Source organism: Clarias gariepinus, chromosome 27 (genome assembly GCF_024256425.1).
Source record: "Clarias gariepinus isolate MV-2021 ecotype Netherlands chromosome 27, CGAR_prim_01v2, whole genome shotgun sequence".
Lineage (NCBI taxonomy): Eukaryota > Metazoa > Chordata > Actinopteri > Siluriformes > Clariidae > Clarias > Clarias gariepinus.
The window spans coordinates 23,746,360-23,762,500 of NC_071126.1; the positions used below are offsets into that span (position 1 = coordinate 23,746,360).

A 16,141-nucleotide genomic window follows, 5' to 3' on the forward strand; every position below is an offset into this window, starting at 1 on the left:
ATCACACCCTAACTATCATCATTTCACGTTATTATAAACACACACTGACTAAGGATCACACACCTTGTATGAATACACCTGTATAAGCACACACTCACCGATAGATAGATAGATAGATAGATAGATAGATAGATAGATAGATAGATAGATAGATAGATAGATAGATAAATAGATAGATAGATAGAGTACTTTTTTAATCCCAAAGCTTTGTTTATAACATTACAGCAGCCAAGTGACAGATTATACAACAATATACAAGCAGCAAAGTGTAGGAGAATATTAGGGCTATAGAATAAAATAACAACAAGGAGATAAGGATATTATGGAAAGTTATGTTTTTAATGATATACAGTTTACAAGCCTACAGTCGGGTAGGAATGCAGTCAGTGTGACTGTAATGTGTGTGTGTGTGTGTATGGGTGTGTTGGTGTTTGCATGTGTGTGCTCGCATGTTCGTGTGTGTGCGTGTGTGTTTATGTGTGCGTGTGTGTTTATGTGTGTTGTATATGTGTGTATGTGTGTGTTGTATGTGTGTGTGTGTGTGTGTATGTGTGTGTTGTACATGTGTGCATGTGTGTGTTGTATATATGTATGTGTCATGGTGTTCACGCCACATCACGTCAATTTTGCTCCCAGTCTTTATATCTAAAAAGGAAAACAAGATTAATTAAAAAATCGATATAATCAAGAAGTTTTAGTTAAATCACAAGGAACTTAACCAGGCTTAACTGATTATAATCACACACTAACTATAATCACACACTGATTATATTCACACACTGATTATAATCACACACACACTATGTACACTCCTTATAATCACACACTGATTATATTCACACACTCACTATAATCACACACTGATTATAATCCACACTCACTATATTCACACACTCACTATAATCACACACTGATTATATTCACACACTGACCATAATCACACACTCACTATAATCACACACTGTATATTTACACATGGATTATATTCACACATTCACTATAATCACACACTCACTATAATCACACACTCACTATAATCACACCCTGACCATAATCACACACTGACTATAATTACACACTCACTATAATCACACACTCACCATAATTACACACTCACTATAATCACACACTGAAAATAATCACACACTGATTATATTCACACACTCAGTATAATCACACACTCATTATAATCACACACTGATTATATACACAAACTGACTATAATCACACACTAACCATATTCACACACTGACTATATTCACACACTCACTATATTCACACACTCACTACAATCACACCATAACTATAATCACACCATGGCTATACTCACACACGCACTATAATCATACACTCACTATAATCACACACTCACTATAATCACACACTGACCATAATCACACACTGACTATAATTACACACTTACTATAATCACACACTGATTATATTCACACACTCACTATAATCACACACTCACCATAATTACGGACTCACTATAATCACACACTGAATATAATCACACACTGATTATATTCACACACTCACTATAATCACACACTCATTATAATCACACACTGATTATATACACACACTGACTATAATCACACACTGACTATATTTACACACTGACTATAATCACACACTCACTATAATCACACACTGATTATACTCACACACTGATTATATTCATACATTCACTATAATCACACACTCATTGTAATCACACACTCACTTTAATCACACACTGATTATATTCACACACTGACTATAATCACACACTCACTATAATCAAACTTACCATAATTACACACTGACTATAATCACACACTGAATAAAATCACACACTGACTATAATCACACACTCATTATAATCACACACTGATTATATACACACACTGACTATAATCACACACTGACTATATTCACACACTGACTATAATCACACACTCACTATAATCAAACTCACTATAATTACACACTGACTATAATCACGCACTCACTACAATCACACACTGATTATATTCACACACTGATTATATTCATACATTCACTATAATCACACACTCATTGTAATCACACACTCATTATAATCACACACTGATTATATACACACAGACTATAATCACACACTGACTATATTCACACTGACTATAATCACACACTAAATAAAATCACACACTGATTATATTCACATACTCACTATATTCACACTCACTATAATCAGACACTGACTATAATTACACACTCACTATAATTACACACTGTATATTTACACATGGATTATATTCACACATTCACTGTAATCACACTCACTTTAATCACACACTAACCATATTCACACACTCACTATATTCACACACTCACTATAATCAGACATTGACTATAATTAGACACCCATTATAATCAGACACTAAATATAATCACAAACTGATTATATTTACACGCTGATTACATTCACACATTCACTATAATCACACACTCACTTTAATCACACACTGATTATATTCACACACTGACTATAATCACACACTCACTATAATCACACACTGATTATAATTACACACTCATTACAATTCTGATTATGTTCACACACTGACTATTTTCACACACTGACTATAATCAGACACTGACTTTATTCATACACTTACTATATTCACACACTCACTATATTCACACACTCACTATAATCACACACTCACTATAATCACACCATGACTATACTCACACACGCACTATATTCACACACTGACCATAATCACACACTCACTATAATTAAACTTTCTATACTCACACACTAAATATAATCCCACACTGATTATATTCACACACTGACTATAATCACACACTGACTATAATCACACACTCACTATAATCACACACTGACTATAATCAAACACTGACTATAATTACGCACTCACTATAATCACACACTGATTATATTCACACACTCACTATAATCACACACTCATTATAATCACACACTGACTATTTTCACACACTCACTATATTCACACACTCACTATAATCACACACTCACTATAATCACAACATAACTATAAAGTACTTACACACTCACTATAATCATACACTCACTATAATCATACACTCACTATAATCATACACTCACTATAATCAGACACTCGCTATAATCAGACACTCATTGTAATCACACACTCACTATAATTACAAAGTGTATGATTCTATTCACACACTGTAATCACAGATCTACAGTCAGACTTTGTGATTTAAAACCTGAAATGTAAATCCAAACACACACACATGTAGAGACTCTGAGTAATGATGATGCTTCAATAATCTTCTTTCTCGATTCAGTGGTTAGTACATCTGTGTGTGTGTGTGTGTGTGTGTGTGTGTGTGTGTGTGTGTGTGTGTCAGTGGATGATGGATGGTGGGTAAACACTCTACATCCCCCAGAGCCCCGATATCACGCGCCCCGTTTCTCCACCTCCCTCCATCCACCCGAACTCTCCTCCGCGCGCGACACCTCATCTGTCACTGAAAACCGTTTTGTGTGCAGCAGAGCAAACACACACACACACACACACACACACACACCACACATACAACACACATACACTCACATACAACACACACATACACACACATACAACACACAAATACAAACACACACACAACACACACACACATACAACACACAAATATAAACACACACACACACACACACACACATACAACACACACACACACAACACACAAATATAAACACACACACACACACATACAACACACAAATATAAACACACACACACACACATACAACACACACACACAACACACAAATATAAACACACACACACACATACAACACACAAATACAAACACACACACACACATACAACACACACACACACACACACACACACAGTGGTTTCTGGCTTTCTACATTACCACGGGTTATGGGGGAAATCGGTGTGTGTGTTGCATGTGTTTGTGTGTGTGTGTGTTGTATGTGTGTGTGTGTGTGTGTGTGTAAAATCGTTAGTCTTAGTCAGTGATTGGCGCTCGTGCGCTCTGCATGACCGGGGCAGACGGTGACAAATGCCAGCGCGTGCCTGCAGTCGCTCCAGCTCGCGCCAACGTCACATCATCCATCAGTGGCCCTGACGCCGACCCGCATTAAGGACGCGCGCGCCGACGCACCCTAATTACAGGGACTGGAAGAGAATACTGGAAGAGTTCTGACCCGTCTCACTCAATAACAATAATAATAATAATAATAATAATAATAATCTGTTTTTAATTGTTTACTTCTCTTTACTGTAATTTAGTGGAAACATCTTGACTTTTCTGTTTATTTGAACAGTTAAAGTCAAATATTCCGGGACATTTTAGTTGATTTTTAAGGAGATTAATGCACTGATTAATTAGTAGACCTTACACGGTTTCAGTATAAAGAGACTCCGAGCCCAACGAGAGGCTCTTCGCTAATATGATGCCACAGTGCCTGGGCCCTAATTATTAATTATTATTATTATAGTTATTATTGTTCTTTATACGTTCAATTTAGTCTAAAGCTCCCTCTGGTGGACAATCTAAAGAACTTCACAATGTTGATAAATCAGAGAATTTGGTTTATTATGCTGATTAAATGCTTTAGAAAGTTCTTAATTAGGCAAAATCATATCTGACATGTCATATATATACTGTGAGAAAGAATTATAGATATTTTCCCCATATTATTATTATTATTGTTGTCGTTGTTGTTTTTGTTGTACCCATGACATACTGCATATATTATATATAGTGTATAAATAAGTATACAGTGTATATTATAAATTCTATACTCTTGTGATGCAGTTGAGGTATCACAAATAAAGTGATATTATTTGACACATTTGATTGTTTTTAAATAAACGATACGTTTACAGAGTGAACGACATAAGAAACCTTTCTGAGTTAAACCTGAGGTAGGAACCTTTGTTGAGAGTCTCTGTTCCCACACGGTGTTATCTGAGCGCCGCACACAGACTGTTTATTTCTCCGGTATGTTTGTTTCTCTGAAACGGCATCAGTTCTTTGATGTATTAGTTTTAATTTTTATTTTAATAATGAATAATACAAATGTGTTAATGATAGCCGTTGTGTTTAAATGGGAGTTTATACTAAAGTCAGTTGTATGTTTTTTTACGTTTATAAGGCGGAAATGTTTCCAGGGGGCGTTTTATTGGTGTCATCACTTTAACCAGCAGTAAACAACAAATGATATAAAATGATTTACAGTTAAATGAATAATTAGGAGGAATATACAGTGAGGGCAGAGATCACAAATGCTTTTTTTATGCCTATTGTTTTTAAAAGTAAAAATATTAAAGCCTAAACCTACTTGATTATATCGACTTGTTAATTAATCTTGTTCTCCTTTTTAGATGTAAAGACTGGGAGCAAAAATAACGTGATGTGACGTGAACACCATGACACACCAGTGTACGATCTGCCTGAAACAGTTCGATTTTGTTTCGAAGCTCCGTCGTCACCAGCTCTCACATTCGGGACAGAGACCGTTCACGTGTTACATCTGTCTCAAGTCTTTCCGTCAGTCGTCTCACTTGAAAGGACATCTGAAAAGCCACTCGAAGCTTAGACAAGTCTCACTTATTTTATCACAAACAGTTAGCTCTCAGACATCATACACCAAAACAGAGGAAAGGTACAACAAACATTTTGGAGTTGAGATTTCTGAAGAAGGAGAGCTCGGTGATGAAAAAACATGGTGCGCTTCCCTTCAGACACAAAACCAGAGTGAATACGAACAGAGCAGTGATGGCGTGAAACACCTGGTATCTTATAATGGACAGACGTGTGACGTGTCACAGGGGAATTACGATGGGTTTGAGGACTTTCAGTATTCAGAGTACGCTAAAATTCAGCCAGGTTCAGCAAATAACAATGTTGGAAAACAAGATTATCTAAAAGCAGGTGATGCAGGAATACCTGAGGAAAAAACAGTTAATATGACCCATAGGCACCAGTGTTCGGTGTGTCTGAAACGTTTCTCCGCACCATCAAAACTTAAGCGTCACATTTTAATCCACAGCATTTTTAGACCTTTCTGCTGCGAGTTCTGCCCTAAAGCTTTCAGGCAGCTCGCTCACTTAAAAATGCACCTATCCACTCATTTTACGCAGAGACGCAAAGAGACAAAAGAAATCCTTCATGGAAACACCGTCTCGCAGAATATTCCGATTCATCCACTGGATACCATGGTGTATAGTTCTGATTCATCAGTGAAACAGAAGTGCACAGAAGAAGCTGGAGATCTTGAAAATGAACTTAAAGAGTCGGAAAACGTTCATATGGAGTCGTTTCCTGAAAATATAAGTTTAAATACGTCTGAAACAACTTGGATTAAAAGCAAAGTTGGACATGAATGCCCCGTGTGCCACAAATGTTTCAGCGCCCCATCAAAGCTGAGAAGGCATTGTCTCACCCACACAGGTCAGAGACCGTTTCAGTGCTCGTTATGCTGCCGTGCGTTTAGGCAGCTCTCCCACCTTAAAGCACACCACAGTGTTCACGCCGCTCCCAAAAAGAAATTAACCTCTGCACTCCAGATGCATAAAGTCACCCACACTCAGCCTTCTACATCCAAGGCTAGGCTCAGGCGTTTTGTCCACATCAGCCTTGCGAGGAAGTTCAGATCTGCAAAACAGAAACTTTTGTCACCTGCTGCAGAAATTAATCTCCAGGAGAATAATTCACTACCCTGTGCCGTGTCCTCATCCGACCAAGAGATCAACGGTAGACAAGATTACTCTTGCTCCGTCTGTTCAAAACACTTCAACGCTCCTTCTAAGCTTCGACGCCACATCCTGATTCACACCGGGCAACGGCCTTTCAGGTGCTCACTTTGCTTTAGAGGCTTTAGACAGAAGTCCCATTTGAAGTCCCATAAGTGTAATAGAGGAAGCAGAGGAACATTTCAGTCTAGCACAAGTGAAGTCCATCTGAGAGACCCCCAGATTCCAGATTCCAGATCTAACTTAAGCATCAGAACAGAGAATGAGTTTGCTGAGGAGAATTCTATGTCCATCAGTAAAACAGGAGACAGCTATGTCTGTTCTTCTAGAACTAGATTTGCCGCCAAGTCTATCCCAAAGGACAGTATGGATCACACATCTCTTTCCTACAAAGCCATATGTAGGCCTCTGGAAGAAGCCAGTCAGAGTAAAGGATCTGGGTACCAGTGCACGGTATGCTTTAAAATATTTGACTTCCCTTCCAAGCTTTCTAGGCATATCCTCATCCACATGGACATCAAGCCTTTCAAGTGTAGCATCTGCAGCAAGTCCTTTAGGCAGCTCTGTCACCTGCAGAACCACTCCAAGGTTCATGCCGGTAGAAAGAACGTGCTCTGCCAAGAAACTTTCAAGAACAGAATAGGAACCTCCATCCCAGAAACAAATAACCATACAAAAAAGTCTGGAAAACCTCCAGTTTCACAGAGACCAGATCCTTATTGTGGCAAACAAAAAAATAATCTGTTTATTAGTTCTTCACATAATCATTCTGAAAACATAGAGGAATTCACACCAAATATACAGAGCACAAGCTCTCCACTTAAAGTCCATGAAGGTGAAAACTCTTACAGCCAGATAAAAAGAAATCCAAATCAGTGCATCTTTTGTCTAAAGACTTTTGATTTTCCATCAAAGCTTTCAAGACATTTGCTGGTGCACACCGGGATCAGGCCATATGAATGCCGTGATTGTTGCAAGTCATTTAAGCAGCTCAGCCATCTTCAGTGTCACCAGTGGGTCCACAATAAAAAACATAACAGTGAGCTTGGAGCTAGCGTTGCAGATCATCAAAATTCCATCTTCTGTGCTAGGACCACCCTGACTGATGAACCAGACCTTCATCAAGAGAGCTCTGAAAGTTTAGCCATGGTTAAACAAGGTCAGGCTGGATACACTGTGCAAGTCCACAATCAGGAAGGGGTTTCTCTGGACAACAACAACGGCTGCCCTTCAGATTCAGGTCATGGTGAGAGCAAGGTCAAGTCTGAGACAGATCTTCTGGTGGATACGTCCATTTATCCTACACTAAAACACGATTCAGATCCATCCAATGCTGATAGGACTTCAAATATAATATTTTACAAATGTCCAAATCAACAGGCTGACAAATTTGAGAAAGAGGATTTTAAAGTGTGTTTAAACACAGCAAGTGAAGTTGCTGATATGATTACCAGGATTCCAGTTAGGGATCAACAAGAAATGGTCAAAACTGGAGATCCTGGTTCTTTTGCTCAAAAGATTGATCGAACAAATTTGAACAGTTTTCCCTTTTGTATTCCTGAGGACTCTTTTCAGAGATCTCCAGCTATCCCTAATTCTTATAATTCCAGGCAGGGTGAAGGTCAGAATCAGCACCTGACAGAACCTCCAAATGACCTGCCAATATGTCCTTCCTGCAGCCAGTGCTTTGATTCATTAAAAGACCTTAATGCACACAGTTGTCCAGTTAACTGTCCTACACAGAGAGTCTCAAAGGCCTATCAGTGCGCCGTTTGCTTCAAAAACTTCGAAGCACCTTCTAAGTTAAAAAGACACTACGTGATACACACGGGACAGAGACCATATCGCTGTAATGTTTGTGGCAAAGACTTTACTCAATCAAGTCATCTCAAAACACACATGATGTCCCACAGGTAGCTAACAAAACCCCAGAAGATCTAGAGTGTTCTGGCTCAGAGCACAGGGCACAAGATTGCCAGAGAAATAGAAATAGAAAAAAATTTCAAGTATTGCTGTCAAAAAGAAATTAAAAAAATAAACATTTGTGGTATTGTCGTTTGTCTTCCTTTCCCTTCTCCACTTTTACAAACACTTTCTGGTTATGCAGTGATCAGACTCGGGTGGTTTTAAGCTCGGGTTGGTCTATTTGTCCAGTTCTTTATCAGTTAGCTTAAAATGCATAAGCTCCTGAGTGGCGCAGCAGAACACTGTTCTCCCTATCATCCAGAGATCATAAGTTCTAATCCTAGTTGAGTCCAGGAAGCAGACTGGCCGTGCGCTCGGGGGAAGGGATGACATACATGCGCTCTCATGTCAATCATAGACTGGTGTTTGTGACCTCATGCAACCGGAAATCAGTGGCTAGCGCTGTCCTCCCAATTTGTTGTGCTGCCCCCTAATGGTGTGTAAGCAGATTTTCTATCTAAAAGAAGAAGTGGGCTGGTATCGCATGTCTCAAAAGAAACTCGTTGTAATAGTGCTGATTAATTTGACCTCATATCAATATCATGATTAACTTAAAATAAATGGAAAAATACATTTTATTTTAATTATGATTAAGGAATGATCACCCATGTTCTCCATGTTGCTTCCATGTTGGGCTGGGCCGGGCATATGACTACACACACACACATGGTATTGTGTTTTTTAGGGGACAGCACAAGAACACACATAGTGAGTATTAACAGAATAAAAAAAATTTGAATTGACATGGGCAAGATCACATGGCATTTTAGAATGAAGGAATCAATTAATTTTTGATTTATTGCCCTGCCTTATTTGATAACTTTCACTCTCCTTCTTAGTAGCTGTTGGATTGTATTTGTACAATAAAAATAAGACCTTCTGTCAAGTAAACTGGAGAACTTTTTTTTTTCATTTAGAGATATGTCTGAGTGACAAGGTGAAAAAATTGAGAAAACATAAAAGTATTTTTTTTTTTTTTTATTAATATACAATTGAATTTTCCTTTAAAGAACTGGTTGTGTGCTATCAGTTGTAGTTCATAGAAAAAAATAATCCAATGTGTATTATTATTGGTAGGTTATACTTGTATACTACTGTATACACTCACCTAGAGGATTATTAGGAACACCTGTTCAATTTCTCATTAATGCAATTATCTAATCAACCAATCACATGGCAGTTGCTTCAATGTATTTAGGGGTGTGGTCCTGGTCAAGACAATCTCCTGAACCCCAAAACTGAATGTCAGAATGGGAAAGAAAGGTGATTTAAGCAATTTTGAGCGTGGCATGGTTGTTGGTGCCAGACGGGCCGGTCTGAGTATTTCACAATCTGCTCAGTTACTGGGATTTTCACGCACAACCATTTCTAGGGTTTACAAAGAATGGTGTGAAAAGGGAAAAACATCCAGTATGCGTCAGTCCTGTGGACAAAAATGCCTTGTTGATGCTAGAGGTCAGAGGAGAATGGGCCGACTGATTCAAGCTGATAAAAGAGCAACTTTGACTGAAATAACCACTCGTTACAACCGAGGTCTGCAGCAAAGCATTTGTGAAGCCACAACACGCACAACCTTGAGGCGGATGGGCTACAACAGCAGAAGACCGCACCGGGTACCACTCATCTCCACTACAAATAGGAAAAAGAGGCTACAATTTGCACGAGCTCACCAAAATTGGACAGTTGAAGACTGGAAAAATGTTGCCTGGTCTGATGAGATTCAATTTCCGTTGAGACGTTCAAATAGTAGAGTCAGAATTTGGCGTAAACAGAATGAGAACATGGATCCATCATGCCTTGTTACCACTGTGCAGGCTTAGTGGTAGTTGCCAATTGGGCATGGTTTAAATGCCATGGGCTACCTGAGCATTTTTTCTGACCATGTCCATCCCTTTATGACCACCATGTACCCATCCTCTGATGGCTACTTCCAGCAGGATAATGCACCATGTCACAAAGCTCGAATCATTTCTAATTGGTTTCTTGAACATGACAATGAGTTCACTGTACTAAAACGGCCCCCACAGTCACCAGATCTCAACCCAATCGAGCATCTTTGGGATGTGGTGGAACGGGAGCTTCGTGCCCTGGATGTGCATCCCACAAATCTCCATCAACTGCAAGATGCTATCCTATCAATATGGGCTGACATTTCTAAAGAATGCTTTCAGCACCTTGTTGAATCAATGGCACGTAGAATTAAGGCAGTTCTGAAGGCGAAAGGGGGTCAAACACCGTATTAGTGTGGTGTTCCTAATAATCATTTAGGTGAGTGTGTATATTAAAAAAAAACAAAAAACGGAATTATCCAATTATCCATCCTGGTGGTGTAGTGGTTAGCACTGTCGTCCTGCACCTAGGTCTGGATTCGAGTCCTGTCTCTGTGTGCATGGAGTTTGCATGTTCTCCCCATGCTTGCTGGGTTTCCTTTGGGTGAATGAGTGTGTGTGTGTGTGTGTTTCCTGCAATAGATTTGTACAACCCCACTCTCCCCAATCACCCAAGAAAATTGCCATTAGTGCATCCCTAATTCAGCTGTTGTCCAAACTAAATGCCCTCCAGGTGTGCGCTGATGGGTGTTTGATTAAGAGTCATCCTAACCACCATGAGAACATCAGAGGTTAAATCATACCTACTGCTTTTATTTATTTATTAGCAAAGTCAAAAGGGACAAATAATTAAAACAACTGTAAAAGTTTGTTTTCTTTATTTGAATTTGATTCTGTCAGTTATTACTTTTTTAAAGTTATTAAGATAACTTTTACATTTTTTATAAGTTCACATAACATGTTTTGTTGATCTAATCATACCATGTGTAAAAGGATAGAGTGTTTATTATTGTTTATTTATTTATTGGGTGGTTCCGTTGGGTGTGCTGTTTTTGCTTGCAGTGGCAGTTCACTGAAATGAAATTCACTGCTTTTGACCTGGAAAGGTTCAGTGTTGCTTCACACAACCTGATTACTGATCTCCTCTGTTACAAGCATATTTCATTTGACACGTTATTGTTGATTAATTCCACGAATTAGTTTAATTTTCTGTGTGAATTTCAACAATTGTAAATTATACCATTTAATATTTTATAACATTGATTTAAATACTTTCTAACGTTCTGAAGTTTTATAGAAATTATTATTATTATTATTATTATTATTATTATTATATTTAAAACAGCTTTACATTTAAAAACAGAATCTTTAAGGTTATCTGATGCAAATAAATACACAGTGAACGTTACACTTCTCTTTGTCTGTGTAGTTTCATCCATGTTCACTAGGTGGAGCCACCTGTTCATCTAGGAGAGGATTATTCCAGTTCATTTGGCTAAAATAATCTATTGGCTCTGACTTGTCTTACAGGATGCTTTAGTGTAAGGTCAGTGTATTTACCATTTAAAAGTTAAACTGTGTCCCAAAGTCAGCTTCCAGTTTTGTCATATATAAAGTGTATTTGATTACCTTTAAAAAGTTATATTCTATAATATTTTCCTGTGTATTCATAAATCACCTTGTGCATGTATATACAGTATGTGTAGGAGAGAAAACAGTCCACTCGGATCATATGTCTCACTTCTTATATCATCATTACATGCTGCTATCTGGGGTTATTATATACAATGTTCTTCATGTAACTAACTTTAGACTAAACTAAAGAAAGGCAGAGACGTTGCATGTGTGTGACATCTAATTGATTTATTTGATAAAGACACACTGACTTCAGGCAGTTATTCCTATAAAACACACGCTATTATCAAAGTATTAGGAATGGAGTTTCACACCCTATTTAGTTTATTACATAACTGAGTCACTCGCATATTAGGCAACCCGTGATGTGACACGGCAGACATGCAGTAGTGATGGATCCGTACCCCAGTTTACAGGTCTGTGGGGGTTAAATGGCCCAGGGCTTACTTAGCCCAAGCCCTTTGGGCTCAACATTTAAATCTTAAATTTCCTAAATTTGAACAATGAAGTTTGCTCTTGAAATTTACCAAAGAGAAAATTTAAGTTATATATATTTTTTTTTCTTTTTTTTTTTTTTTATTGAGTTATTGTTGAAGTTACTTAGAACATTTAGAAAGCTTGTTTGTTGTTGGGTTGCACAGTGGCCTTGCATCTCCAGGGTCAAAGTCACCCTTAACCCTGAACTTTGATGGATTGGCACCGAATCCAGGGTATCTCACTTTCTGCCTGAGTCTCCAGGCCTCCTGCAACTCTGAACAGGATAAGCGCTATTGAGAACGAGTGACAATATTGACCCCTGTCAGCTGTCCAAATATGAGCCAATATCAAACATCCTCTCTATTTCCTATATCCTAGACAAGGTTGTAGCACAGCAGCCATGTTCATATCTACATAGGAATAACATTTAGAGAATGTATCAGTCAGTTTTTAGGTATCACCATAGCACAGAGACAGCACTGGTTAAAGTGGTAAATGACCTCCTAATGACCTCAGCTTTTGACACCTTTGTTTATATTCCTTTTACAAAAATTATTACTAATTTCCTTCTTATACAGTATAGCTGTATTTTTAACTCTAACATTTTTTAAAAAATAATAGATAAACAATCAGCAAGTCCTGGTTACTTTGTTGTTTTATTATTTATAAAGCAATAAATATCCAAACACATCAATGGACAACAAAACAAGTTGAACTTTGGTGTAAACATACTGTACAATGACAAAAACATAAAAACCATTAAACAGTTCATCTTTGTTAAACGTTAAATATTTATCTGGAATTAAAGAATTAAAGGTTTACATTGAGGAACTGCTTTATTCAGTATTTTAAAGGAATTTGCATATGAGTGGAAATCTTTATCTTGGTATGTTGTCTGATGGAATCGACTGGTCATTGGGGAACTGGATGAGGAGCACATTAACAGGATGGAATTCAGGATTTAGAAGCACTTCCTGTGCACGATGGAAGGTCCAGCTTCATCGTATTCCTGTTTACTGATCCACATCTGCTGGAAGGTGGAGAGCGATGCCAGAATCGAGCCACCGATCCACACGGAATATTTACGCTCTGGAGGAGCAATGATCTGTGAACGTACAAACGCATAGCAGTTAGCAAATCTGCTAAACAGAAGTGCATAAATGTTATATAGAAGACCATGTCCTAGCTAACTAAGCTGCTTATTTTAATAGCTTGTTCACGTTTTGTAAGCTGATACAGTTTGCAAGTAGAGGAGCCCTGGGCCTGATGTAAGCGTGTGCTAGGCAGGTTATTATTAATCATGCTTGTTTGTGTGCTGAGAAATATTTCGTTATTTGTACCTTGATCTTCATGGTGCTCGGGGCAAGGGCAGTGATTTCCTTCTGCATGCGATCAGCAATACCAGGGTACATTGTTGTCCCACCTGATAGCACGTTATTAGCATAAAGGTCTTTACGGATATCAATGTCACACTTCATGATGCTGTTGTAGGTCGTCTCATGAATACCAGCTGACTCCATACCTGTACAATAAATAAAGACAATTTGTCATTTTCAGGAAGTGGCTCCAGTACTGGTGCTTGAGTAGAAAGAACCTCTAGCTTATTAACACAAGTGCACTTGTTGCGACGCACTCACCTATAAATGATGGCTGGAAAAGTGTCTCTGGGCAGCGGAACCTCTCATTACCGATGGTGATCACCTGACCATCAGGCAACTCGTACGACTTCTCCAGAGATGAGGAAGAAGCAGCAGTAGCCATCTCATTCTCAAAGTCCAGAGCAACGTAGCACAGTTTCTCTTTAATGTCCCTCACAATCTCACGCTCAGCTATTCAGAAAAATACATATACTTGATCTCAACATGGGTTTTATGCTAAATTTTAAGCTAAGCATTATTCATGTGTTTTTAATATGTAATGCTGTATACCGGTGGTGACGAAAGAGTAGCCTCGCTCTGTTAGGATCTTCATCAGATAATCAGTGAGATCTCGACCTGCCAGATCCAGACGCATGATGGCGTGTGGGAGAGCGTACCCTTCATAAATCGGGACGTTATGTGTCACACCATCACCAGAGTCCAGCACAATCCCTGTGAAAGACACAATAGTTAGGGTCAAGTAGCTAACGCTAAAGAGATGGCCTGAGACATGACACTGCTGTAGTTCCAGAATGAAGAACGTTGAGAAAACCCTTACCGGTGGTTCTGCCAGAGGCGTAGAGTGAGAGAACGGCCTGAATGGCTACATACATCGCAGGAACATTAAACGTCTCAAACATGATCTGTATATAGATGATATATTATTTATTATGATTATTACAACACCAGAATGCATCCATATGTAAAGGATTTAGAAATCAGGGTCTCTGTCTCTCTAACCTGCGTCATTTTCTCTCGGTTAGCTTTAGGGTTGAGTGGAGCCTCAGTCAGCAGAGTTGGATGTTCCTCAGGAGCCACCCTCAGCTCATTGTAGAAGGTGTGGTGCCAGATCTTCTCCATGTCGTCCCAGTTGGTGATGATGCCATGCTCGATGGGGTACTTCAGTGTCAGGATACCTCGTTTACTCTGAGCTTCATCACCTACATAGGAGTCCTTCTGCCCCATACCCACCATCACACCCTACAGAGGGAACACAGTCTGTTACCATGTGGTCAGGTGATGTTCAGAACCTCACTCGTTATAGAAGTGCAGGATGTAGTGTATGTGATTATAACTATGAATAATAATGCACACTATAATGAGTTTAGTACAGTAGGATTCTGTGGATTGGGACACAGCCCAGAGTCTTGATTTTAGGTTTCAGAAAATAATGCTGTACCCTAAATAATGCTGTAAAGGCTTTGAGGACAAGACAGGAAATAAAAGCTTCACAGTGTGTTGTGAGTGCTGACCTGATGACGCGGCCGGCCCACGATGGAGGGAAACACAGCGCGAGGAGCATCGTCTCCAGCAAATCCAGCTTTCACCAGTCCAGAGCCGTTATCACACACCAGAGCAGTGGTTTCCTCATCATCACACATGGTGGCGGCTGGGTTTCCACACACACACACACACACACACACACACACACACACACACACACAGACACACACACACAAGAAATAATAATAATACACACTCGTCAAAAATCACTCAAAATGTTTAAAAAATAATAAATCACAATTAATCTGGAATTTAATTTCTTCATTATCATTCAGCAAAAGTTTGAAGGTACAGTACAGGCCAAAAGTTTGGACACACCTTCTCATCTATCTGTCAATGTGTTTTCTTTATTCTCATGACCCTTTACGTTGGTAGATTCTCACTAAAGGCATCAAAACTATGAATGAACACATGTGGAGTTCTGTACTTAAAAACAAAAGGTCTCCACAGTCACCGGACCTAAACAAGTGCTAAACACTTCTGGGAACTCCTTCAAGACTGTTGGAGAACCATTTCAGGTGACTACCTCTTGAAGCTC

The 16,141-nt window shown here is 38.8% G+C and overlaps 2 protein-coding genes across 2 annotated transcripts in view; one reads left to right on the forward strand and one right to left on the reverse strand.

Annotated features, from left to right (window-relative positions):
- Positions 1-4,989: 4,989 nt before the first annotated feature.
- znf770 (zinc finger protein 770) lies at positions 4,990-8,819 on the forward strand. Its single transcript, XM_053488624.1, has 2 exons — positions 4,990-5,022; positions 5,406-8,819. Exon 2 carries the CDS (start codon positions 5,451-5,453, stop codon positions 8,691-8,693), a length of 3,243 nt encoding a protein of 1,080 aa, XP_053344599.1. The 5' UTR covers positions 4,990-5,022; positions 5,406-5,450; the 3' UTR covers positions 8,694-8,819.
- Positions 8,820-13,326: 4,507 nt separating this feature from the next.
- actc2 (actin, alpha, cardiac muscle 2) overlaps positions 13,327-16,141 on the reverse strand; it is a 3,403-nt gene continuing 588 nt past the window's right edge. The window contains exons 2-8 of the mRNA XM_053488677.1: positions 15,573-15,709; positions 15,061-15,300; positions 14,879-14,963; positions 14,611-14,772; positions 14,320-14,511; positions 14,023-14,204; positions 13,327-13,787 (exon numbers count right to left, since the gene is read on the reverse strand). Coding sequence (XP_053344652.1) covers positions 13,644-13,787; positions 14,023-14,204; positions 14,320-14,511; positions 14,611-14,772; positions 14,879-14,963; positions 15,061-15,300; positions 15,573-15,701 — 1,134 coding nt within the window. The 5' untranslated portion in view covers positions 15,702-15,709 and the 3' untranslated portion in view covers positions 13,327-13,643. The remainder of the gene's footprint in view (positions 13,788-14,022; positions 14,205-14,319; positions 14,512-14,610; positions 14,773-14,878; positions 14,964-15,060; positions 15,301-15,572; positions 15,710-16,141) is intronic.

Coding starts and splice junctions, on each gene's coding strand:
- znf770 (XM_053488624.1), top strand. CDS start 5,451: ATGACACACCAGTGTACGATCTGCCTGAAACAGTTCGATTTTGTTTCG.